Source organism: Balaenoptera musculus, chromosome 4 (assembly GCF_009873245.2).
Source record: "Balaenoptera musculus isolate JJ_BM4_2016_0621 chromosome 4, mBalMus1.pri.v3, whole genome shotgun sequence".
NCBI lineage: Eukaryota > Metazoa > Chordata > Mammalia > Artiodactyla > Balaenopteridae > Balaenoptera > Balaenoptera musculus.
Window position 1 is genome coordinate 126,176,462 of NC_045788.1, and position 26,283 is coordinate 126,202,744.

General features: G+C 39.5%; 1 protein-coding gene across 6 annotated transcripts in view; it reads right to left on the reverse strand.

The window, feature by feature from the left end:
* Positions 1-13,075: 13,075 nt before the first annotated feature.
* LOC118894510 (amyloid beta precursor protein) overlaps positions 13,076-26,283 on the reverse strand; it is a 274,401-nt gene continuing 261,193 nt past the window's right edge. For 3 of the 6 annotated variants that reach the window (XM_036850818.1, XM_036850816.1, XM_036850815.1), the window contains 3 exons: positions 25,354-25,454; positions 22,445-22,591; positions 13,076-14,195 (listed from right to left, as the gene is read on the reverse strand). In XM_036850818.1, coding sequence (XP_036706713.1) covers positions 14,094-14,195; positions 22,445-22,591; positions 25,354-25,454 — 350 coding nt within the window. In that variant the 3' untranslated portion in view covers positions 13,076-14,093. Of the gene's footprint in view, positions 14,196-22,444; positions 22,592-25,353; positions 25,455-26,283 lie in introns of those variants that run through there. The other 3 variants (XM_036850817.1, XM_036850814.1, XR_005019715.1) reach the window with 2 other exon arrangements.

A 26,283-nucleotide genomic window follows, 5' to 3' on the forward strand; every position in this document is an offset into this window, starting at 1 on the left:
TGCAAGAGTCTGGGCTCACTGAAATCATTCCTTTGATATGCACCTTAGCTATCTAGGGCCAGTACCCTCTTCTTTCCCATCCTGAGTTCCTTCAGGGCTCACTGTAGGGACGTCTGTACTGGCCTGATGGCTGCGACATCCTTTGTTTACTGATATGGCAGGCAACATTTTCCATTCACGTGGAAAACCTTTTGAAATTTCACTCATTCATCCATTTATTCGTATATTACCTACAAATGTGTCAACAAGAATGTAATGATCCCTCTGCTGTTCAAGGATTTGGAAATGCTATAAAAGAAAATTTTTGCTTTTTTCTCCAACCTCTGCCTCCACTTCTTTTCTGGTTCCCAGATGAGTTTTGGTGCCACAGTTTTGGGCAACAGAACATGCATTTAGGGTTAGTTATAAATTTTAATAATTAGGGAATAATTGAGAATGCCAAGGTATATGGTATGTCTGTATAAGAGTATTTAGAATAAAATGTATTTGTTTTCTTAACAAATACAATTTATTGATTTTTTATTTTAAAAATCAAATGATAAAAGATATAATAGTAGAGATGATAAAAGATTAGTAGTATAGAAAATTAAAAAGTTTATGTTAAAGTACTCCACGCAAATTGTTTAATGTTATTACCATGCTGTAGAGATGGTAAACATTAATGAGAGTTCAAGATCAGTGTGTTGAGGGGAAATGAAGGGGTAGTTAAAAATAAGCAAACTGGTAAGAAGCATATTACAAAGACCATGTAAAAAGTGTGGACTTAAAAAAAAACGCACAACGTAAAAGCTGTGAGTCAAATTTATTCATTGTCTTACTGAGGACTATAGCCCGGGAGACAGCTTCTCAGTGCTGAGAAACTGTTCCAAAGAGGTAAGGGGGGCAGGTCCGTATATATGATTTTAGTGAAGGGGGTAATGCAACCAAGCACACCTGTAGAAGACTGCTGCTAGTCATGAGGAACAGACATCTTAGTTAACGGTTCTAGTGCTTTTCTAAGTATGGGAAGATGCAAGAATTGGGGTTCATAAAATTTTCTCTTGAAATATCTAACACTCTGAAGTATCTAACACTCTGAAGTATCTAACACTGAAATTTTCTCTTGAAATATCTAACACTCAGTTTTCCCAGAGTACAGAGTACTTCATTCCTGAGCTCCGCCCTGAACTCCTTTCAGGGTGTGTTGAAGGTCGACTGCAGTGGCTCGTGATTTCATTCTCGTATCAATAGAACCAGATGGAGAGCAACTTTTTTTTAGTTGTCTAAAGTACAGGGGACCAAAGATGTCTATTTCCTTCCATTTTTGCCAAATTAATTTACTCTTACAAGCTGCTAATAAAATACATGCTAACAGTGAATCTAACTTTTCTTTCTCAGTCTCTGGGTTATCTGGTAAATTTCATTGTTCTCCATCAACTGCTTCTTTCTTACTTTATGTTTTGTGTCATTTCAGTTTAAATTGATTCAAACTGGGACACTTTGAGGTTTTCATTGGCAAGAGCTATTGAGTCCCCATGAGAGTATTTAACTTTTTATAAATAGTGGCCACAAGGTTTATTATGATAATCATCCAAAAGAGAGACCAGCTCATAAAGACTCTGGACTTTGATACACCTCTACTAACTTCTTTTAAAAAATCTTGTACCATATAATACTGTTTTTTAAAAAATCTTTTACCTTGAAATAATTTTAGGCTTACAGAAAGCTGCAAAAATAAGAAAGAGCACTCCATATACCCTTCACCCAGCTTCCCCTAATGCTAACATCTTACACGTAATCATAGCGTAATTATAAAAATCAGGAATATAGTGCTGTTTCAGATTTAAAATAACGTATCCTAGCTGATGGTGCCATTGTTACTCTTTTCTTTCTCATGGCATTAGATTTCCACTTTGCCACCTCAGAAAAGGTAAAACCAAATTCTGGAGAGGGATCCACTTATAATAGGCAGTCCTGGGAAACAGACTCATTCTCTAACCCTGTGCTTCTTTTAGCTGGATTCTACCTTCTCATTAGCATGGGCCTCTGTGATGTTGAATGCCACTGTTGTAGCCTGGAGCTCAGAATCTTGGCTTGTTGTTTCTGTATTAATAACTCTCAAAATCTTCTCATGGGGGCTTATATTAATCACCTAAATCTATCACATGCCCATGCATATGCTCTACTTAATAAGAGGTATAGCTCCTTTTTAGTTAATACCATTCCTTTATTAAAAAAAAACCCATATATATATAATGGAGAGTATATATGTATATTATATATACATTACATGTACATTATATATACATATATATGTATACATTACATTATACATTATAACATGCATTATATAATGGAGATAATATGTTCAGCTTGGACATTTATTTCAAGGTGGTTCCAAACTCTAGCCTCTGGTTTGTTATAGTGATTTTCACAATGCTTAGATATGGTGACTATTTCAAACTGAAGGCAAAGAGAAATATAAATATTTCTTTATAAAAAAATCCGAGAAGATTCACTTGAAGGGTCTCATTTCTAGCTCATGGGTTCCTGTCGGTGTATGTCTCCAGCTTTGTTTTGCTGTGTGTGTGTGTGTGTGTGTGTGTGTGTGTGTGTGTGTGTGTGTGTGTGTAAAATGGGTGTGGCATCTTTACAGGGAGCTGTTGGTTTGGGGTCAGTGCCATCCATCCCTGCTGTCTCCCAAATCAGTGGCAAACACAGGAGTGGTTTCGTGTTCTTCATGACAATAGACAAATCTTTCCTGGGATGTTCTTCCCTGGGGAGTACAAGAAAAATCCATTAGAAGTTTTGTGTTGAACTTTCTTGCTTACAGAGGTTTGTTGGCAGAAAATGCCTTGATTTTCTTGGCTGAAGAAATGAAGGAAAAAGCCAAAGGTGAAACGTTCATGGATCAGTTTGCTATTCAGGTTGGAAAAGATTTATTTACAAGAATCACTTATGGTGTCTCTAAGCTCTCTCTACTTACCTTACCATACTGCTCCCTCCTCACTCCAAAAAAAAAAACCAAACCCTTTTCGGTCTGTTGTCCGGGTTGTTTAAATACCCATTGGACCCTCACAGCCAGTGAAATGATTAGAAATAGCTGGGTTCTGTATGGCAGGAGCCGTCTGAGCCTCTGGCCCAGCGGAATTTAATCTGAAAGGACTCCACGCTGGTAGTTGAGAACGGATAATTACTTCATTAACTTCTGGAAGGTCTACAGCATTTGCGTTGCTTTCTGAAGACTCCACTCTGCCACAGGGAGAGAAAAGACAAGATCTACCCAGGCCATTGTGCCTGCCAAGCTTTCCTTTCTTTCCACTACAGGAAACATTATACTGGTTGTGGGTAAGATCCAATATTTTATCACACTAAGGTGGGGAGGCTTACCTGCTGGGCAGCCAGAGAAGATATTCTCCAGCCTTGGCTGGTCTGTAAGCCCAGAATTTTCATCCTATTCCCCTCAAACTTTTGCCACTTTTAACCAAGAATTATTTTGATCAGTGTTATGTTATTTTCTTTCCTTCAAGTGAATCCACTCATATATGAAAGTTAAATAGATTTATGTGCAGTGAACCATATACATTTGCCAGACTTCTCTGTAATTTTTAGGAAATTTTAGGAAAGATTTAGGGGATGGTACAGAGAAAAATATTATGCAAGAGACATTGGATTGTTTGGGAAAAGTCTCTGTGCAACTGAGGTCTGTTATTGTCAAAGTGGTTAAACCAGCAAAGGCAACATACATTAAAACAAAAAATCATGTAGTTCTGTGTCTGAAGCTAGCAGCAGGATGCTCTTCCATCCATTACTGTCATCGAAATATTTTCATCTTTTGCCACTGGGCATTAAAATGCGACTAATCCACCACCCACAAAATCCATTAGCATAAGCAATAAAAAATGAATGGTCAGATGACTCAGTGATAGCATTGAAATTAGTTTAATAAAATGTAGATATAATGAGACTACTGGTGTCAGAGCAGTTTGCATCATAATGGAATGAACTGTTTTGGACTTTAATTCTGGGTTCTTTTATATATGGCTATTGTGCTTTTTTTTTTTTTTAAATAAAACATCTGTGTTCTGTTACTTTTTTGTTCTGTGGGTTTTTTTTTTTCTTTTCCTCAAAGTTTTCTGATGTTAGAGTTTTGTCTACTGTTTATTACAGGGTAAAGAAAAAATTCCCTCTAGCTCTCTTTTGAGTGAATGAGAGAATTCTCATTGCTTCTCCTAGGAAAGCACAGGCATTAGGCCGTCTGTCACTGTGGCTTTGCCTCCGACTTTCTAGATAACTGCTGAGAACCGAGCCCTTCCAGTCTTGACATCTGAAAGGCCAGACCAAGAAGGTAAGCACCTCCCAGCAGGGCAGGGACCCACAGCAGCTGAGACCCATGGTGCAGCTGCAGCTTAAACTGAGTGTCACCTACAAATTGGCACTTGCTATTGGTACTTGCCATCTACCTCTACAAGGATTAAATTCTGAGCCTGACCTTCAACACCCCCTGAAAGGAGTTCAGGGTGGAGAGCAGAAATGAGGCACTCTGTGCTCTGGGAAAAACTGGCAGAAGAGGTCTTCAGATAGATACTTTCAGGAGAAGATTTTATGACCCCAATTCTTGCATCTCCTCATATCTAGAAAAGCACTAAAATCCTGCATGGTGATGTCTGCTCCTCTTGACTAGCAGCGACTTTTACTAGAGTAGCAGAAACTTCTGCAAAAAATATGTGCTTGATTGCATGTACTCCCCATTCACCACAATCACATATATCCTGACCTTCCCCCCTACCTCTCTAGAGCAGTTTCTCAGAGCTATCAGAAATGCTGTCTCCTGCCCTCTAGTCCTCATTTTGCCCCAAATAAAACTTAACTCACAACTCTCACGTTGTGCAATTTTTTTCAGTCGACATGCGACAACAAAGTTCTTCCTTTAAAAAAGTAGGGGAGAATCCCACCACGATATGTAGTTTCTTTCCTTCCTTACTTTTTCTTGAGTTTTTGCCTTTTAGACAATAAAATGGTTAGAACCAGATAATTTTTTAAAAATTTCTTCTAGTAAAGCATCATTAGTGATTTTTAGTCTCAAGCTGGCCTCTTTGGCCCTTTCAACAATCGTATGCTCTGCTGTACATCATAGTGAAAACTAGGAACAAAACCTCATTCTTTTGGCTCAACAAAATCATATTGGGATTGGGGTAGGGAATTTCACAGCATGAAGATAATGTAAGATAGTTATCTCAGTCCCTATCTGTGTGGCCTATTGAGAGATGACTTTTTAACTTATTAGCAACTTGAAGTTGGTCTTTTTCTGACATAATTTGAAAACAATAAATAATGTATTTAATGCCATTCTGCTGTGATTTAAGATGAAATTGGCCTTGGCAGTTCAACATTTGCAGTTGTGTAGAGTAACGCCTCTGGAGGGTGATCTTTTCCTGGCAGCCTGTGTTTTCCTAGGAGAAACAATGAGAATTCTCTCACTCACTCAAAAGAGAGCTAGAGGGAATTTTTTCTTTACCCTGTAGTAGACGGTAGACAAAATTCTAACATCAGAAAACTGAGCAAAAGCAAAAAAACCCCCCCCAAAAAAAACCCAGAAACCAGAACAAAAAAGTAACAGAACACAGATGTTTTATTTAACAAAACAGAACAAAAAAAAGCACAATAGCCATATATAAAATTCTGTTGTTCTCCATTTATTTTTTAAAGACAGCCAGAAAATCAAGTGGAATGCACTCCTCTTCTCTTGGAGGTAAAGATGCAAAATCTTTAGCTGGAAACATTTTTAGAGACTCGTAGAGGAGTCCCAGGGCCAGGCCCTGCACGCACGTTGGCCTCGGTTAAGGGATGCTCACAGAGTACGGTGTTGATGTCTCTGCTGAGAGTCCACTGTTTTTTGGATTATCTTTTGGCTGGAAGAAGATTCTCCTTCCATATATGCAGACCTTTTATGACCTAAGTTTGAAATGAGCCAAGAGAGACCATATATGTGATTATAAATCTCCATTGAAATTGGCTAGGTGTGGTCTCCAGTAACATCTTTTTTGGCCCATTTCCTTGTAGACAGTTTTGCTTCCTCAATTCCTAAAGCTTATTAAAGATTCTATCGAAACAGTTATACATATACATGTTAGAACCTGCTATCTTCTAAAGACCTTTTTTCTGTTCTTAATTTGGCATTGTACCCTGCTGGTTGTCTTATACTGTACCAAATCTTATCTAATTTTTTTGTCTTATATTTTCGATCAAAGTTATTATTTTAGCAGAAAAAAAAAAAGGTTCTATACTGAATATTGCCTTTGGTTGGATCCTCCCAAGGTGTTTCTATTTCTCTGAGTTTGTTGTTTTCCTCTCTCCTATTAAATATCTATATTTCATGGTGCAGTTCACCAAAGCTTTTATCATAACTTCTAAGCTGAAGTAAAATTCTTCAATAATAGGTGTAATTTTCATCAAACAATTGCTTTCCTTTTCTTATTGTTGGAGCTCTATCACTTGATGTGAAAAGATTGCTGGCCGGAGATAAAACCCTCTGGTTTGGAAAAATGAATAAAAACGATGGAAGCAATTTAGGAGCTTGTTTTTTGACACACAAGCTGATGAGGAGCCTATTTTCTCTGCCAGACCCTCCCAGCCCATTTCTGACATGGAAGAAACTACCATAGGAAATGGACACAAACATAGACATTTTATTTAGATCCAGCCAACGTACTATGAATAATATTTAAAACTATTTAGTATCCGAGAGGATCTTGAGAAAGCAAAACAAGATATACAGCTTTGCTGTTTCTCTCTAGTTTTTTTATATAATATTTGAGTAAGTTTTCCCCCTTTCTCTCATTTCTCCTCCTCCTTGCTCCTTCCTCTGTGCTAGTTGCCAAAGTGTGTCAACTCAAATTCATGCATTTTTAAAATAAATACTCATTGAACAATCATCACAAGTGAGACCCTGTTCTAGGCACTAAGGATTCATCAGTGAACAAGACGGACAAAAATATCCCGCCTTTGTGGAGTTTCTATCGGAATGAGACAAGGGCAATAGCAAATAAAAGAGTAAAACATATGAGTCAGTACCAAGAAGAAAAATGTTGGCGGGAAGGGGTGTAGGAAATGCTGGGGGCAGGGAGGGAGTGTAGTTTTAACTGGCATGGTCAGGTACAACATCATCCAAACAATAACATTCGATCAAAGACCTAAAGGAGACAAGGAAATAAGATGAATCGTTAACCAGTGGCTTTTGACCTGAGCAACTGGAAGAATGGAGTTGTCATTTGTTGAGAAGGGAAATGCTAAACGAGGAGCCAGATATCTGGAGTTTGACATTGAATGCATCAAGGGTGACACGTCTGTTAACTATTCAAATGGAGAGACCAGAGGGCAGCAAGGATTCTGGAGTTGAGCGGACAGGTCCAAAATGGAAAATGTAAAAAGAAATCACCCTACCCAAGGGAATTAAGCCACATCCTATTCTGCCCCAACCAGTCTTTTGTCGCTAGTTAATTACACTCTGCAGATCAAGAAAGGGGAATGGTTGTCACCTCTACTTATTCCAATAGAACATATTTTTTCTAATGCAGTGGTTTTAAAACATGTCCACACACTCTTTGATATGCTTCTTATCAAGAGATGGAATCTATGTCCCCTCCCCTCGATCTGGGCAGGTCCTGTGACTGCCTTGATGAATTGGGAATGACAGACGCAATGTCACGGAACTTCTGAGAGACTAGGGCATAAAAGGCAATACAGTTTCTGCCCTCCTATTTGGGTCGTTCACCCTGGAAACCCTGCCACCATGCTATGAGGAAGCCCAGGCCGTATGAAGAGGCACCGGTGGAGGGGAACTGAGGTTCCCAGCCCAACTCCAAGCTGGGAGCTAGCACGAGCTCACCAGCCATGGGAATGCGTCATCTTGGAAATGGATCCTCCAGCCTTCAGCTGAGCTGCCCAGTTGATGCTGTGTGGAGCAGACCCGAGCCTTCCCGCTGGGCCCTACCCGAATCGCTGATCCGTGGCAAAGTAAAAATTGTTAGCGTACAAGCCATCGTTTGGGGTGGTAATGGTTGCAGACTCAAGAGTGGGACTACTTTTCTTTTAAAGCATTGCATCCCCCATCTCTGGCATTGTCTGAGTGCATACAGTAGGCACTCAATAACTGTTGTACATGAATGAATGACCCAAATGAAGCAGCTGTGGCCATCTCACAAACGAAAAGAGGGAAGTTAGAGATCACTTTGAAAGATTCCTAGTTTGGAGAAACAAAGTTCAGTTTCAGAAAAACCCAGTTCAGGGTGGTTAAGAATTGTACTATGCTCTGAGGCGTGTAAAACACGTTACCCAAGAATACTTCGTTATCTAAGAACACTTATTGACAATTAAAGTGATTTACTTTGGAAATTAAAACCTGAGTGATGATAGAAATGAAAAGCTGTGTGCTGGTCGCAGGAAGAGGTGGAGAACAGTTTTTGTTGCTGAAATAACCACAGTGGAGCGTCATATTCTGATTTGATCTGCAAATGAATTTGATTCTACAAAGTAAATATATATAATCAAAGCAAGGGATTTAATAAGTGATTTCTGCTCCATTTTTCCCTATATGCAGAAAATCTTACTACTATAGGGCCCTTATACTTGTGAGTTAGGGGAAAGAGAATAAGAGAATGGCCTCAGGGACCTTTCAAGAATTCTCTACAAGAGAATTATCCCTGAGTGACCAGCCTAATAGGGAAATGGTATGTATGATGTGGCCAAAATTAGTCTCTCTTTTTTCATTTCAACTTGGCGATACATGACATTATCCAAGTCCCTTAGTCTTGTGATATTTTGAGAGGGCACTCACATACTCTACTGATGGGAGTGGGACTTCCTTTTTTTTGGAAAGCAATTTGGCATTATGACTAAAGAGATAAGAATTAAAAATACCCTTCTGCTGGGGAGGGAGAGAGGGAAGGGATGGATTGGGAGTTTGGGGTTAGTAGATACAAGCTATTACATTTAGAATGGATAAACAACAATGTCGTACTATATAGCACAGGGAACTATATCCAATCCCCTGGGATAAACCATAATGGAAAAGAATATTAAAAAGAATGTATACATGTGTATAACTGAGTCACTTTGCTATACAGCAGAAATTAACACAACATTATAAACCAACTACACTTCAATAAAAAAAAATACCCTTCTACTTGTTGGACACTCCTGAGTAGCTAATATTTACATCCATTTACAATATATCAGACAATGTTCTAAACACTTTACATTTATTAACAAGTTGAATCCTCAAGACCACTCTATGAAGTACTATTATTATCTTATTTTACAAATGAGGAAATGAAGGCAGAGCCTGGCTCAAGTCTGCATTCTTGAATCAGTTGCTAATCTGGCTTTTATTTAAAAAACCCAAAAACTAAGTAAAACATTGACCTGTGGTCAAAGATATTGGTTCAAACATTATTTAGAATAGTAAAAAATTTCCAGAAGAAGATGAATTAAATATCCTTATGCAGTCATTATAATGGTTATTTTAAGTGTTTTAAAATGACATGAGAACATGCACATATTAAGGCAAGAAAAAATAGGATATGGGCTATAAGCTGTGACAAAAAAATGGCAAGTGAGGTAAATGCACGTGATTTAAAATTACTAAAAGCATATACGCAAAGGTATTAACAATACTTTCCTCTGGATGGTGGGATTATGAGTGAATCCTTCTTCTTCCTATATTCTGTATTTTCTGCAATTCACACGCCTCGTGTTTATAATCACAATGCATGTTATCGAAACAAAAAGTAGGAATTTGGGCCTGGGACTCAGGGAAGGGGTCTAGGTTTAAGCTATTGCTTTGCACATGAGTTATTACCAATACTTTCCAGGTGGCTGAGATTACTCAGAGAGAGTGTATAGAAGAGAAACCTGAAGGCAGAGCCTTGGGATCCACCAGCAACCAAAGCAGTGATTTTTATGATCTTTCCTGACTTGTGTAGTCACTGTAGGGGAGGGAGTGATCATGCAAAATGCATGATCTTAATTTGGCCTCGGATTTCTAAAAATAACATACAAAGCAAGGAAACAGTGGTGCAGCATTCTCAAGAAACTTAAGGGTAAACAAGCTGCACTTCAAATTTCAAGGTCCTAGAAAATCGGTTTTGAACCTGCTAGAACTCCAGGACACTGTTTCCATGTGCTCTTGCTGAGGAACTGACTGGAGGGTAAGCTCCGTCGACCTAAAGATGTCTGGGAATAAAAGACTGATGGAGAGATCCCACATACTCCACTGCAGGGCTAAGACTAAAATGGGGGGCGGAGGTCATGGGCTGAAAAAAAACATGTTAACACTTATGTACCGATAAAGTAGAACAAACACAACCAAAAAAATGGGAGAAGAGAGAGAAAAGGGGGAAAGGAGAGTAAGACCACTGATTGTTGTATAGATAAGTGGGAGGCAAAGAATGTCATTTAGAAAAGACAGGTAGCAAAAGGTTAAGAAAAAAGGGATTAAGAGCATTGGAAAAAATATTAATGTAACAGTAACTACTAGAATAAAAATACAAAGCTTCCTATAACTCCCCTCCCCCGACAGGCCAAGAGTCCTTCCCTCATAGAAGTAAATATAATACACTCAGTAACTATAGGAGATATGAAAGAATTGAGAGCAAACATAGCAGGCATATCATAAAACTGAATGGGCCTAAATTGTGTCTTAAAAGATTTTCAAACTGGCTCACATAGCAAAAACCCAACCCTGTGCTGTATACAAGACACACACTTAAAGTGCAGCAATTGAAAAAGCTAAAAATAAAAGCTTGGGCAAAGGTTTACTGGGCAAATGGAAACAGTAAGACAGAAGGGGTTGCAATCCTGATAGCCAAGTAGATCTTAAGCCCAAAACAAAAGAGATAAACAGAAAATTCAGAGTTATTAAACGGCCACTGAACATATGAAAGAATTTCCAACTTCACTCATAATAAATACATATGAATTAAAATTATATTAAGGGATTTCCCTGGTGGTCCAGTGGTAAAGAATCTGTCTTCCAGTGCAGGGGACTCGGGTTTGATCCCTGGTTGGGGAACTAAGATCCCACATGCCGTGGGGCAACTAAGCCCGCGCGCCACAACTACTGAACCCGCGCGTCTCAATGAGAGAGACAAAACCCGCACGCCACAACTAGAGAGAAGCCCAGTGAGAAGATCCCACACGCCTCAATGAAGACCCCGTTATTAAAAAGAAAATAAATAAATAAAAAATAAAAAATAAAAAAACCAAAAACCAAAGAAAAAAAAAAAACTACATTGAGATGCCGTTCTTCATCCATCAGGCTCGCCAGGCCAAACTCCCTCAAAATCATTGAAATTTGGCCTGGGCAACTACTACTACAATTTTATTTTGTAACACTTTAGTTTTGTGTAAATTATCTATTGATTAATCCCCGGATCATCTGGAGAATTCTCTCATTATACCTTAATTTGAGAATAAGATTATAAGGCATTATTCTTTTCCTCCATAATTATATACAGTATATATATACATAATTGTGTGTATATATATACATATATATGTATATATATAATTTCTTTTCATTAGCTCCGAAATGATCAAAGCTAAAGGTTGCAACTACTGGCATTAAAGGCTGGCTTGGGAGTAACATCGTACATGTTTGAGACGGTTTGGTTTCATTTCGTTACTGTCATTTCATTACTGTTATATTAGGACTAATTTCCCCCCATTAGCTACCTCTCTTTGGGTCAGGCAAAATGGAACTGTTGTTTATACATGTAAACTGTCAAGTTAAGCATCCTCATATAGCAGACATGTCTAATTGGCCTGAACAGCAAGAGGGAGATGAGTATTTTGTTCTCCTCAAAATGAGACACAGTCAGATGAGTTTTAATTGAGTCTGTTCATACTGCATAGTGACATGATGAAACAATTTTGATTAATTTTCTGTGCTTAGTGTTTAAAAGGTTGCTATTTAAGGCTAAAAGGTGCTGGCTGGTTCTCATGTTCCCATTATCAAGCACAGCACAGCAAAAACACCAGGGTCAACGTGTTCTTAGACCTTTGGAATAGAAGTTGCCCAGGCTTCTCCAATTAAAAATCACGTACAGTACACGACATTGTTTTAAAGTAGATATAGAGCAGAGGTTCTCAAATGGGGATGATTTTGCCCCCATAAGGGACATCTGGCAATATCTGGAGACATTTTTGATGATCATAACTGGGGAACACTACTGGCATGAAGTGGGTGGAGACCAGGAATGCTGCTGAACATCTTACAATGTTCAAAACAAGGAATTACTCCCTACAAAATATCAAAAGTGCCACGGTTGAGAAATCCTGCTTTATCGATAACTATCAGCTGGTCTTCTTTTATTTCCCTAGAACTTTTCTCTTCATATCTTATTAGGGGCTGTTACAATCTGTCTGTATGTTTGTGTTCCCCCAAACTTCACACTGAAGTCCTAATGCCCAATGTGATGGCATTAGGAGGTGGGGCCTTTGGGAGGTGATTAGGTCATGACGGTGGAGTCCTCATGAATGGGATATGTGCCCTTGTAAAGGAGGCTCCAGAGAGGCCCTAGCCCCTTTCACGTGAGGACACAAGAAGTCTGCGACCTGGAAGAGGGCCCTCACCTGACCATGCTGGCACCCGGATCTCAGACATCCAGCCTCCAGAACTGTGAGAAACCCAGTAGCTACCCAGTAGCTTATAATTTTATTATAGTAGCCTGAATGGGCTAAGACAGGGACAAACTTGAGGACGAAGATATGGCAGCAAAATAGTTTGGACCAAGTAAAAACTGAATCAGGTCTATGAAGTATTTTACTAGCACTGGGAGTGGCCTGTTGGCCCCGATTTCCTGCTCAGACTTACAGCTAAGACACCACAGGTGTGGATGCCCGGCATTAGAATGTTCTTAGCAGTCTTCCGATGACTCAAGGATCAGAAGGTTGTTACCATGGAATCATTCACACCGCACAATGGCGCTCCTCCAATAATGTATTTATTTACATGAAAACTCCGTTTTATACAAATTGAAGACAAATCTCAAAGGGTTTGTCCAGGCTTGCCTTCCGCATTCCCTGATTTTGTCCCTTCCACTTTCATTTTTTTTTTTTTTTGGTATCATAAATAAAGTGTTTCAGACTGGGTGAAAGAAACTGAATCTACCTCTTCTTCCCCACCCAAAATTACTTTGAATATTTAACATCCATAGTCATCCTTCAAAGAAAACTCTTGCCCAGCGTCATTTTATTTAATTTATTTATGTAATACAGTGTAGAAAGCTATCATGGTCATAAGCAATGATTCTGTACAATCATCCTGCAGAAAATTTTTGGGGAGAATTCTTGGTAATTGGAGACCAGCAGGGCAATCCCATCCCACCCTCCCCCACCTGTAAAAGTGCTTACAATGAACAGGGATTCTTTTATTTATCAAAGATCTGAAGATACGTGGACAAAAAAAGTTTCAATTCTCAATGCCTAATGTGTGCACATAAAACAGGCACAAAGAAATAAACGTGTATCCTCATAATTCCTATATCACAAATATAGCAGAAGCAGCAATCTGTACAGTAAAATGCCATTGTGGAAAAAAAATCCTCTAACTCATCTGTAATACATAAAAATGTTTAACTTTAAAATGCATAGTGATCAGGAAAAGAATACTTAGGCAAGAGAAGCAGCTAAACTCCCACGTTCACATGAAGCATCTCCCATCGATTCTTAAAGCATATTTCAAAGTAGGACTTAACTGGGTCACAAACCACAAGAATAATATACAACTGGCTAAGGGGCTATGTGATAAATAATCAGGAGGGAATCTATTCATGCACTAGTTAGATACAGCTAAATTCTTTACAGTACACAAAATCCATTAATAATGTAGTGGAGAGACCGAAATGTGAAGAGAGAGAATACATTACTGATTTGTATATTAATTCAAGTTCAGGCAATCTACTTGTGTTACAGCACAGCTGTCGAAAGGCGATAATGAGTAAATAATAAAACAGAAGGGTTTGTTTCTTTCCACATTATTCTCTAAATGAACACCGATGGGCTGTGAAGCAATGGTTTTGCTGTCCAACTTCAGAGGCTGCTGCGGTGGTGGTCTAGTTCTGCATCTGCTCAAAGAACTTGTAAGTTGGGTTTTCGTAGCCGTTCTGCTGCATCTTGGAGAGGTGGCGCTCCTCTGGGGTCACAGCAGCGTCAACCTGCAAAGCAAGAACGAGGACAAATGCGTTAAGAAAAGCAATCTTTTAAGAGTGCACACGGAGAAGCAGTAAAAAGATAAGGCGCACTGTACTCTTCTCTTGCCAAGATTGCAGAACACCCACAATGTTCCCTCTTTCTTCACCACTTTGACATACAGCAGAACGCCTGTGCCCACCAGTTATGCAGATGCTCCATCTACCACTAGGTGGCGCTTAAAACCTTGACCCGCTGGCTTGGCTTGCAAAGCGCTCACTGGTTTGCTTCCCCAACTGAATAGTAACTGGATACATCTAGGGCAATAAATATTTTTTTCTTCCCTTGTTGGCCCGAAGAAAGACAAAAGGCTTCCAGGAAAGACTCCCTTACTTGAAAAGTGTGGTGTTAAGCTAGAAAAAAAAAGCCAACAGTATTACGGAGAGAGATTCAGCAAAGTAGAAAGGAAGACTGCTGAATATCTCCCTGAGCTCGTTTTAGTTTGTCCCCGTGTTCACTAAATTTAAGATGTTAAAGAAAGACTCTTTTAATTAAAATAATGATATAGGTATATCAAAAGATATTAAAAAACACAGAAAGAACATGCTGTTCCAGATTATTATTATTTTTTAACCTAGCACTAAGATTCTAAAAGTATGTCATCCGAAGGTTTAAAGAGATTCCCTCTGTGATATGGTGGTTCCCCTCCAAGATCAGGTCAGCAGTTGTAAACTTGTGTTCCTCCCCTCAGTGTCACTGTTAGGCCCGAGCTACACTTATTTACTCTCTGCAGGCTGGGCCAGGTGTGGGATGGGGTGTGTGGGGGGATGTTTAGGTTTCTAGTATATTTGCTGTACCTCAAATAGTCCACAGAAAAGAGGAAGCAAATACTTAACTCTTTGCTGAATAAAGGAAAGCTTAGTTTTGTTATGATTGCTTTAAACCTTCTGTAAAACCACTGGAAGATGGAGAAAATCAACACAAACTTAATCAGAGTGAAGAAGCATGTCTTCCACAGGAAAGGGTAAGATGTGCTGTCCAGAAGTTGGTTTTTCTTTCAAAGGGGTGTTTTCTATTCTGTACACGATGAGAACGGGCTCCCTTCATCATTTCCAGGAGAATGCCGCAGGCCTGTTCTCCACTGTCCAGTGCTGCAAAGTGACACCTAGCTCCTGAAGCAGCTTTTCCCCCTGAACCCGACGAAGGACAAACACCAGAGAGTGGGTGTGTTGGTGCTAGGACACTAGGTCTAGGGATGGAGGGCGACTGATACACCATGGCTAAACCACACCGGCTAATGAATAATTTAGACCGAAAGCATGGTGCAGTCACTGTGGAACACATTATGGAAGATCCTCAGTAAACCAAACAGAGAACTACCATATGACCCAGCAATTCCACTTCTGAGTATGTATCCAAAGGAAATGATATCACTATCTTGAAAAGATACCTGCACCCCAATGTTCAGTGCAGTATTACTTACAATAGCCAAGACATGGACACAACCTAAGTGCCCATTAATGGATGAATGGATAAAGAAAATGTGATACACACATGACGGAATATTATTCAGCCATAATAAAGAAGGAAATTCTGCAGTTTGTGACAACAGGGATGAACCTTGAGGGCATTATGCTAAGCAAAATAAGTCAGACAGAGAAAAAGACAAATACTATAGGACTTCACTTATACGTGAAATCTAAAACAACCCAAATCATAGATACAGTGAGCAGACTGGTGGTTGCAGAGTTGGTGAAATGGGTGAAGATGGTCAAAAGATACAAACTTCCAGTTATAAGTTCTGGGGATGTTATGTAGAGCATGGTAACTATAGTCAGCAATACTGCATTGTATATTTGAAAGTTGTTAAGAGAATGGATCTTCAAAGTTCTCACAACAAGAAAAAAATTGTAATTATGTGAAGTGATAGTTGTTAACTAAACTTATTTTGGTAATCATTTCACAATATATACATATATCAAATTATCATCCTGCAAACTTAAAACTAATACAGTGTTATATGTCAGTATATCTCAATAAAACTGGAATAATCTGGTTCCCCCAAGGTTACTTTGTATGACTCCACCTCATGGACCAATTGACGCCTTTCAGTCTGGTCATGAGTTGGAATGATCACCTTGGCTAATCTCAAGGCAGCTGGAATAAAAAGTCATAAAATTCCCCTCAGAGGACACGGCTCAAATGGAGGCTCACCATCGCTGGCCCCGGGGGAATAACCACTGGTGTTTTCCCATCCCTTTCTCTTCCTTTGATCTGCTCTGTTGTCAACAAATGAGGTCACCTTGCTTTAACTGGCAATTGTGTCATTAGCCACTGACTTGTAAGTTAAAACGCCATCATTAAAGGTCAGCAGCAATAACAAGAGATTTCATTCATTCTCCAAATCTGCTTGCAGGAAACAGCCTGTCTGCAGCCCTATGCCATTTGAACTTGGGCATCTTTTCGCGCTGTGCCACCTCTTAACTGAGATTTCAAAGAATGTGGAGATTAAAAAAAAATCTTGCCGAGGAGATCAAGCACAAAGCTGCTATGTTTCTGAGTGTAGAAGAAAACATAGCGCTGCTTGATTGTTGGAGTATTAAACTTGTATCTACCCCCAGAGCCACGTCAACCCTCATACTGGCTGCATTCATCAAGGGCAGGGGAACACCTGGCAACTTAAGAGTTGATCTTCTCTTCAAAGGCCAAAGCCCAACTCTTTAAGAGAGCTGTGCCAGTAAATGCCAGGCTCAGAGGCTGGTATGCAAGTCAGGCAGCTAACTTTCCTGTCTTTCCTTGGCCTCTTTTCTACTTGCTAATCCTCGTGACCCTTTGCCCCTGGGAGGGCAGCTGTTCTGCCGGTCCTGCAGTGCGGCGACTTGGCCCTCAGGTCTCAGAGGGCTCAGGAGCTACAGGAGAAGGGATTGCTTTTACAACATGGCACCCAAGGAGTGTGGATTGCATCTTTTGATTCCCAACCCCTCGAGAGCTAAAAGTGAAACAGTACTCATGTCCATGGATAAACCTACCACGGAAGGAAGGGCAGCAGGTAAGGGGGAACCTTCCTCCCCAGCAAGGCTCAGCCATCTGTCACTCACTATTTCCCTTCATATGGAACTGGGGGAAGATGTAGCCAGTGGTGCTTATTCTGGAAGAAACCATAGAACAATGGAGTGGGGGACAGAATCCCCATCTGCTCCCCGGGGCAGGAACATGTGTCACTTGCTGAGATGAAAACCCACCTGGCACAACACCTCTGAGCGTCCCCTCTCTGGACTTTCTGGACTTGATGGGAGCAATGACTGATCTGAAGTCTTCATCTTTGTTAGAGACCCCGGGGCCCCTGCGCTGCACCCCAGCTTGGACTTCCACGGGTCATTGCTGCTGACATACACTGAGAACTGAGCCCAAAGAGCCTGATTCATCTGGTCCTAATACGACCTTGAGTAGAACTTTTGGCTACTGTTTGGCTAATGCCCTCTTCCTACCCCTTTCTCCCTGAACTTGACTCTTTGGAGCTATTTATTCCTTCACTATATCCAGAAGAATTTATAGCTCAACCACTAGACTACAGACATAAAATCTATTTGGGTCTCTCCTTAATTTCTAGATACCCCTGCCATCCCGTTTCTCGTGTAGGTACTTTAAGCTTGGAGGAGGGCCAGTGGACACTGTATTTTAATTTTATTATGTATAGTAGTCAGCAGGATGTGTGTTGATGGGTGTCCCTTTATGCATGGCCCAACAACAGAATCCCAGCCCCTAAGACTTTCCATTTCAGGTCATCTAGGTGGACAAAGAATGGAGGATAAGATAAACTAAACATGCAAAGTACCGGAGAGTGTAAGAAGATCAAAACCACCAGGAACATGGGAAGGAAAGTACAAGCAAAGAGAACAGCAATGACGTTTTCAAGCTAATGGTTTATCCCTTCTAGTAACCTCGCAGTGTTGGTTTTCTACTCTACAGTATACATGTTCATTTTCTTAATTATATTTCCAGCTCTTTATAAGTAGTTCAGTTATATTTAGTGCCTACATCAAGTAATTCTCCAGGCATGCCCTGGAACTCTCCCGCTACGCTGAGGATTTCCTTTGACCTTCCAATTTCTCCTCCTGCTGTTCACTTCCAGCCGCCTGAAGACTTGGAGTCCACCCTCACTTTTTCTTACCATTGCTTCCAATTTAACCTGACCAATCTGTCTGATTTCTATAGCGGTTGCTAGGTGCCTCCGCTAAAAGTTGACTTTTTGCCAGGAAGAAAGGACCCATAAGGACCTATTTTTATAATGTCACCAATCTGATAGCACATTCATTAGAAAGAGTCATATGCCATATCTCCATAAAAAGCTAAAGAAGCAACTCTCTTCTTTAGATCATTCATGAGATGACTGGGGGCGGGGATAGGAGACTTCTGGTGTTCTAGTTATCAGATCTGTGAAAGAACAATTTTTTTATGTCCTTCAATAAAGAGAATTTGTGCCCCCCCTACTTCTTATTAAAGATGAGGAGTAGTGGACATACTACTCCAATATATATTTAAAAATATTTAGTGTCAACTGACATCAGCGTAGAAAAGGCCCGTCTGCTACTACACAGAACCTGGGGTCAATGGGCTTTGCAGAATCTGATTACAGCAGGACAAGGGTGGGTAACTCAGCAGGCGCTGGGATACTCAGCCACCGGAGATGGTGCGCACATTTGGGAAACAGAATAACAGAAGGCTATCTTGTCACTGCTTGATGCACAAATGAAGCACTGTCATCTCCTTGGGAAACCGTAGCTAATGACTTACAGACTGAATCGCTGGCCTTATGACTAAGCAAGTCATTAAATCAGTATTTATTGCTTAGTTTTTCAAAACCAAAACTAGCAACTGCTCATTTCTACCGGGTAACGATTCTATTAATAAAAGTACTGGGCTTGCTTTCACTTCCACACCTCTGTGATCTTCTGCAGGAATCTTTCCCTCTAAGAAGGAGCGATTTCCCGGACACCAAAGCTTTTGTTGTGATTTCTCCTTCATGCATGGATGGCGTGAGGTGTGACTGTATTCTGTTCTGACAGACTTAGACCCATCCATCTGGGAATACCCATTTACTCATTTTTGTTCTTGGTGAAATAAGGTTACTCATTAATGAACTAGGTTAACCAGAGCTGGCAATAAACTTATTTCCATGTCCTTGAGGGTGACAGCCTGCTAAGACAGGCAGAGGAACGTGTGTGGGAGGATCACTTCCTTCGGCGTAGACTCTGAGAGCAATGAGGTTGAAACCCCCCAGCACCCTGCATCACCCAGGCCACGTGAGGCAGCCTAGGTGTCTAGGCTGGGCTGCAGCTCTCTGTGCCCAAGTTCAACCACCACAGCTAGACTATCACCTTCCTGAGGGCAGGGATGGTGACAAGCACCCTAGATGAAGTTAGCCTGAAGCTCCTCAAGCTCCGTGTTGAACACTGGCTCAACACGGAGCTTGAGCAAGGGTTACCTAAGGAATGGAGAGAAAGGAAGGCCTTTGCAGGGAAAACGGGATGGTTTCCCGGCTCTTGACAACATTGTTACTTTAAGGAAGAAGGAAGTGAGAGGACATGAAGAAAAGAAACACAAAAGGAGGTGGGGCAGTCACTCTAGAGGTTCCTAGTTGCTCTCAAGTAGCTAACAAAATAAACACCAAGAGAAGGGCTGATCGACTGCCCTCCCTACAAGGTTGCCTTCTGGTTTAAAAATTAATTTATTTTTTTTTCAGAACTCATGTTAAAGCATCAACTGCTCTAATATTCCAAAACCAAGGAGACTTTTCTTGCTAACTAACCAAAAGAAACATTTAACCTAGGCAGCTGTAAGAAGGCTTAAAAGGCGACTAGTGAGAGACTAGTGAGCTTGGAGACAAGGAGATACCATTTTCTGCTCCCTAAGGTTTGCTTAGACAACAAAGAGGCAGGAGCAGTAACACTCTATATACTTCAGTGATTCTCAAAACTGACTGCATGTCTGATTCAGCTGCGAACATTTTCTACACTCAGATTTCCAGCCTCTTATTTAGAAATTCTGTTTTCCTAGGTCTGAGGTGGGACCTGAGGAATGTGTCCTTTGAAGTCAGTACCTGGTAAGTCTCATGCACAACCATGGCAATCATGGCAAAGAGCCCCTGAGAGGCCTGGTTTTTACCGCCCAGCATCACTGGCCTCTGTTATGGGCGGAACTGTGTCCTCCCCAAATTCCGATGCTAAAAACCTAATCCTTAATACCTCACAATATAACTGTATTTGGAGGGTCTTTAAAGACGAAATTAAGGTTAAATGAGGTCATTAGTGTGGACCTTAGGCAGTTAATACTGGTGTCCTCACAAGAAGAGGAGATTAGGACACAGACCTGCACAAGGGAAGACGATGTAAAGGCACAGGGAGGCCACCTATGAGCCCAGGAGAGAGGCCTCAGGAATTGTGAGGAAGTACATTTCTGTTGTTTAAGCCACCCAGCCTGTGGCTTTGCTATGGCAGCCTGAGCAAACCAATATAGGCTCTTTGTCCTTTGGCACCAAAGACGGGCACTTTGATAAAAAGGAAGCCACCTCTTGGGTAGATTCATCAGTTCAAGGCCATTAAAATGTATGATTATATTAAAAAAATTTAAATGGGCTTTTGAATTATTCAAGTATGAAAACAGTTTTTTTTTTTTTGCTCAAACATGGAATTAAAATGAAAAATGAAAAAAAATTGTTTTTTTTTTTGAAAAAAATTGTTTTGAGTAGAAATGAGATTACTGATGCTAATAACACTACTAATAATACATCTTATACTGTTTCAAAGGACAGAAGCTCAGAAATACTATTATGAAGAGCAGCGCCCCACACTTCATGACGCTATCATCGCTTACTTATATGCTCACCCTCCTATCTGTCAATCATTCAGCTCTTATACATCTTGCCACCTGTTTCCTGGATTCATTCATTTCACTGTTCTTTAGCACCTCCACACCAGGATGGGCATGGAAAACAAGACTCAAAACCAATTTCCATCAGCAGCTCCTGTAAACAAGGAGCTTGGATGTTCCAAGTGCTGAACTAAATGAGGTTTCTGGCTTTGCCACAAACTTAATTTATTTAAACCGTTCCTATCCTCCTATAATCAAGAATGGTTTGGAGCACATTTCCTTGGGGTTAGTGAGAAGTTTAACTCACTGGAAATATCTGAACTTTGCTCTGATGGAAAAAGCAATGGACAGGATGTGGGGAAATCTGTACTGTGAACTTGGCTCTACGGAATTTGACATTGAAAGGACATGTCTTCTGTCTGGGTCTGTTTTCTCATCTAGAAAATGAGAAGATCAATTAACTGATCATTGAGATCTCTTTCAGCTCTAAAAATTCTAAACTTCTCAAGATGTATTAATTCACTTTCTCTAACAGTTTCCTAAAAAAATACATATACTGTGAGGTTCCTCCCCTAAACCCTGCATTTTAAATGCATATAAAGAACTTATTTGCACATTTAATTTTATTTTAAAATATTTTGTATCATGGGTTTAAGGCATCATATTTGAATCCCGCAGCTTACTCTATTTTGTTGGTGTAACTCGTTACCTCTGTATTGTACATACTCCTGTTTCTCACAGGTTGGGGTGTTTGGAGAGTCTCAAGTAAATGTAATTGTCACTTTGTGGGTCTTCTCTCCATCTCCAGTGCCACTGCACTAACACCTTGAAACTAAGATATTTCAGGTGGATGTGCAGGGTGACAGGTTAAAGATCTTGAACAACCTTGTATGTTTCACTCAGCCTTTTGGTACAATGTGATTTTCTGTGAAACTTTAAAGGTAAGACTCTTTACTGAAAATTATTTACTATTACCTGGCTTGAGGTAGAAATCAAATTATTTAAGATAAAAAAATCCAGCAATAAATGTGCTTAAAAAAATTTTTTTTAAAAGCAGCCTTCCACTTCCTTTTTCATTTGTTATTTTTTCTTTTAAATGTTTGTAATCACAGTATCCATAATCACAATATCCGTAAGCCAGGCATTACCATTAGTATTACTTTGATATTTCAATACAAATTATAAGAAGTTGAGATAGCAGCATATATCCCCAATGTCTTGATCACAGTAGTTATAAGTTGGAATGAATAAAAACCAGAAGCAAGAAAATAGCTGCAACTTGAGCAGCAATATGGATTGTTTGTTCAAAGAAGAGATACTTGGATGATTCTTAGTCTAACACCCAGCAAGATTTTCTTCATAGTCTTTCACTCCCACTTGCAAACATGCAGACACGTTTACGTACCTCCACCACACCATGATGGATGGACGTGTACTGTTTCTTCTTTAGCATCACCAGGGTGATGACAATCACTGTTGCTATGACAACACCGCCCACCATGAGTCCAATGATTGCACCTTTGTTTGAACCCACATCTTCTGCAAAGAACACCTTGAAAACAAATGCAAGAGAAAGGATTGTAATTGCGGGAGATATCTGGATGAGGTATGTGAAAAGTTTCAGTATATTCAGTATATATTTTATGCCATAAGTTTGAGTTGTTGGTCACTCAATTATTTGGTGCGTACTTGAAGAAAAACCCCACATTCTACTTACCAAGAATGACATCTGCAGTCTATAGAATGATGTACAACATGTGGCTTCCCCAGTCCTAGAAAGTGCACTTCCCTCCATCCCCCACATGTCTCTAGAATGGCAAAACAGAAGCCTGCAGGGACCTGAAACCCTTTGACAGATGGAACATTCTGTAAGAGGGGGACGGCAGCTCTCGGATCTATCAAAAACTGGAAAGGCACGGATCGTGATTATGAAAGGAGGTCAGTATTTTCCCAGTCACAGCAGGTTTAAACTGGGAGACCTGACGCATGACCGCTATGCCTTAGGTGCTTTTCCAAACTATAGATGCCCTCATTTCCTTAGAGGGACATTTTTAATACATAGGAATAAGCATTCTGAAACAAAGACATTAAACAGAAGAAAAAAGGCATCTTGTTACCTACTTTCAGCCACAATAATTCAGCAAGACACTAATTAACCTTGAGAAGCATCATGCTTAAAAGGCACTTATTTCAAAGAGAAGAAGTAGTAGGCAACAAGATAGGAATTTTAATAGCCACACATTAACACATGCTTTCTTACTATGTTGTCTCTGGCAACTCAACTAAAAATGTTGTTTTATTCTTGATGTTTATTTGTGTTAAACATGAAAAGAATTTAGAGACTACTGTAAAGAAGAAATTTATTCAGTGATAAATTTAGTACACTACATTCCTTCATACTGTTTATAAACGCAAGTCATTATTTTTCAACTTTACTTGAATGGAATTATAAAAACACACTGCAACTTTTATCACTTTTTATGTAAGGACATGCTCTTATGACGGATCATCTGGCCCAACTACTACTGAACATATACCACATTTGCTATGTCAATTAATAAAAACAGCTCCCTAAATAATTCTTTTAGTATAATCTCAAGATAGTAAAATGACAGACTGGCATGGCTAGAACTAACATCCTAGCAGTCTGCAAAGGCAACATGAAATACAGCAAATAAAGCAAATTTCTAAAAGAGTTTTACTTACGGTATATCTGCAACGAAATTATAAGCTGTTCCTAATTATGCCCCTTTCTAAACCAATATGCTCACTCAACATATTTATAAAAAGCAAATCATTAATTAGCTAACGATAAAAGTATGAGGTAATCAGAAATGAATGCAAGTCTGGACATCTTCCTATGTCTTTAAGAAAATCCTGTAATTTTGTACTATTCATTGCACTAATTGTAGTACATTATTTCGTCAACTGGCTCAGCAGAGGGAGCTGATTCTCTTAATTGCTGCCCCTGCCATTAGCCACGGTCGTATTACAGGAGTTAGTGTAACTGCGGAGACGGGCTTTTATGACACAGGCACCAGAAAACGCAAATCCACACGTTAATCTTCAGCTCTCTGCCCCACCAGCTCCCAAATCCTCAACAGATTCCACAAGTTTTTATTAACCTCTTCAGCATCAGCCAGATCAAGAGTGCCCCTGATTCTATAATAACTGACACTGGATTAACTTGCCAACGAAAACCATGCTTCCAAAAGTTCCCTGTGCTTTTATCAAAAAGATAATGGGAGTTAAAATGCAAACCTGAATCTCAAGTCAATTTTGAACTTGCCTCAATTGTTTAGAGTGAAAAGAGGCATACACTATACCTTATAGGGGTTTCTGTTGGAGTTTAATACTTGGATTTATACATTTTATTTATGAATAATGGAAAGACAGTTTCCCCTTGAAAGGGAAAAACACATGTATACACACACACAAACAAAAACAAAGTAAGTGCCTGAGAGAGTCCTTCTCAAGTATTATTACTGCTTTCAGAATTTGATTACCACTTTTGTTCACTACTGAATGTGCAACAAAATTGTCTTCTTTATTAATTTAAGCCACTTACTGGGCTTGTTTACTCTTAAGATGGGAGGACCCCTAGCATAATGCAGGATTGATTTATCTGAAGCTTTTGGTAAAGGTTTTTATGTAACCTTAAGGGAGATGGGTGCCTTTTGATTTACTCCAATTCTAACATTTGGGGGGGGGGGGGAAGGGCAATTTTGTCTGAAAACGAAGCCACAGTCTTTCTTGCCCAAGCCTTCGGCTGAACACACTGCTGGGAACATAATGCAGTCTGGCTCACCTACCCGTCTACCTACCGCCAGAGGGTCCCAAACATCCCACCCCGGAGAAAGAATTTAAAATGTGGGGAGGGGACAGAAAGGAGGGGTGAGAGAGAGGCGACGAAGCCCAGGGGAAGAGTTACAGATGTGAAATTAAGCCAACGGCCGTGAAGCTGTTCTGTGAACCCAAGTAGTGTTTGTACGTGTTTATTTAAGATTTCGATCCTTCACACAAACCTATTATAAACCTGATTTCCTAGAAAACAGACAGGAAGTTAATTAAAATGGCTGGTAGAATACAAAGTAATTCCACTTTAAGCCCAACGTGGGCTCAGCTGCTTTCTAGACCTAAAGAACTACTATATAAAGAGGCTCTTTTTTCTTTTCTTCACGTTTTCATGATGATCCTATAGGCAAGTGTTCTATTTTTGTTTTAATCTTTTCCTTAACTGGATTTCTGACCCAAGAGGAACGAAAGTCATTTGGCAAGACAGAGTGGTCAGAAGAGGTAGATTATGTCACGTACCAGTTTTTGATGACGAACTTCATATCCTGAATCATGTCGGAACTCTGCATCCATCTTCACTTCCGAAATCTCTTCCGTCTTGATATTTGTCAACCCCGAACCTGCATGATACCGTAAGCATTACACCATAATCAAAATACGCAGGCCAGTCCATTTGTTTTATCTATAAACAATAACATTATAACACAAAGCCTACCAGAAACTTCTTTCTAGGCCTGAAGTTAGAGGAAAATAGATGAATGACTTTCTTCAAGAAAAATGACACCCTATATTTAAATCCTTAACCACTACCTATTTTAAACAAAAAGAAATTAAAGATTAAAGAAATTTGCACTTCAGGCTTCTATTGTCTTTAAACACATGCTATAATTTTTTTTTTTTTTTTAATGGGGAAAAAACCAGAAGTTAAATGCTAGTTGGGAGGCTGGAAAGGATTTGCTCCTAGAATATGCTCGCTTGGTTTAGGTGCTTATTGTTTAGCCTATTATATGTCTTTTTCCATGTGCTCTCATTCCTTCAGAAAAAATAATAAAAGGCTTTAAAAATGAGTATTAATTGCCTGGCAGAACAAAACTGCTACTTTAGGACTTTGTTCCAATTACAAATAAATTATGTTCGTGCATCTATGCAGTGAAGCACTGTAAAAATCATATCATTTATTTAGTTAAGTGATTTAGTTATAGATACATAATGTAAACGGTTCATCTGCTGAATAAAGAACTGCAGTACATAATTTTTGAAAAATGCTTCTGTGGGACTAACAGAATTTCTAACGTACTAACTCTTCTTTCTCTATAAATTGCTATATGATTCTTACACTAATTGTTATAATGAATTTAATTTTTCAGATAGTAATTTGAAGCTTAAAATCAAAACGCAAAGTAATTTTTAAAACAAAAAGTGAAATTACAAAGTGTAAATATCATTTCC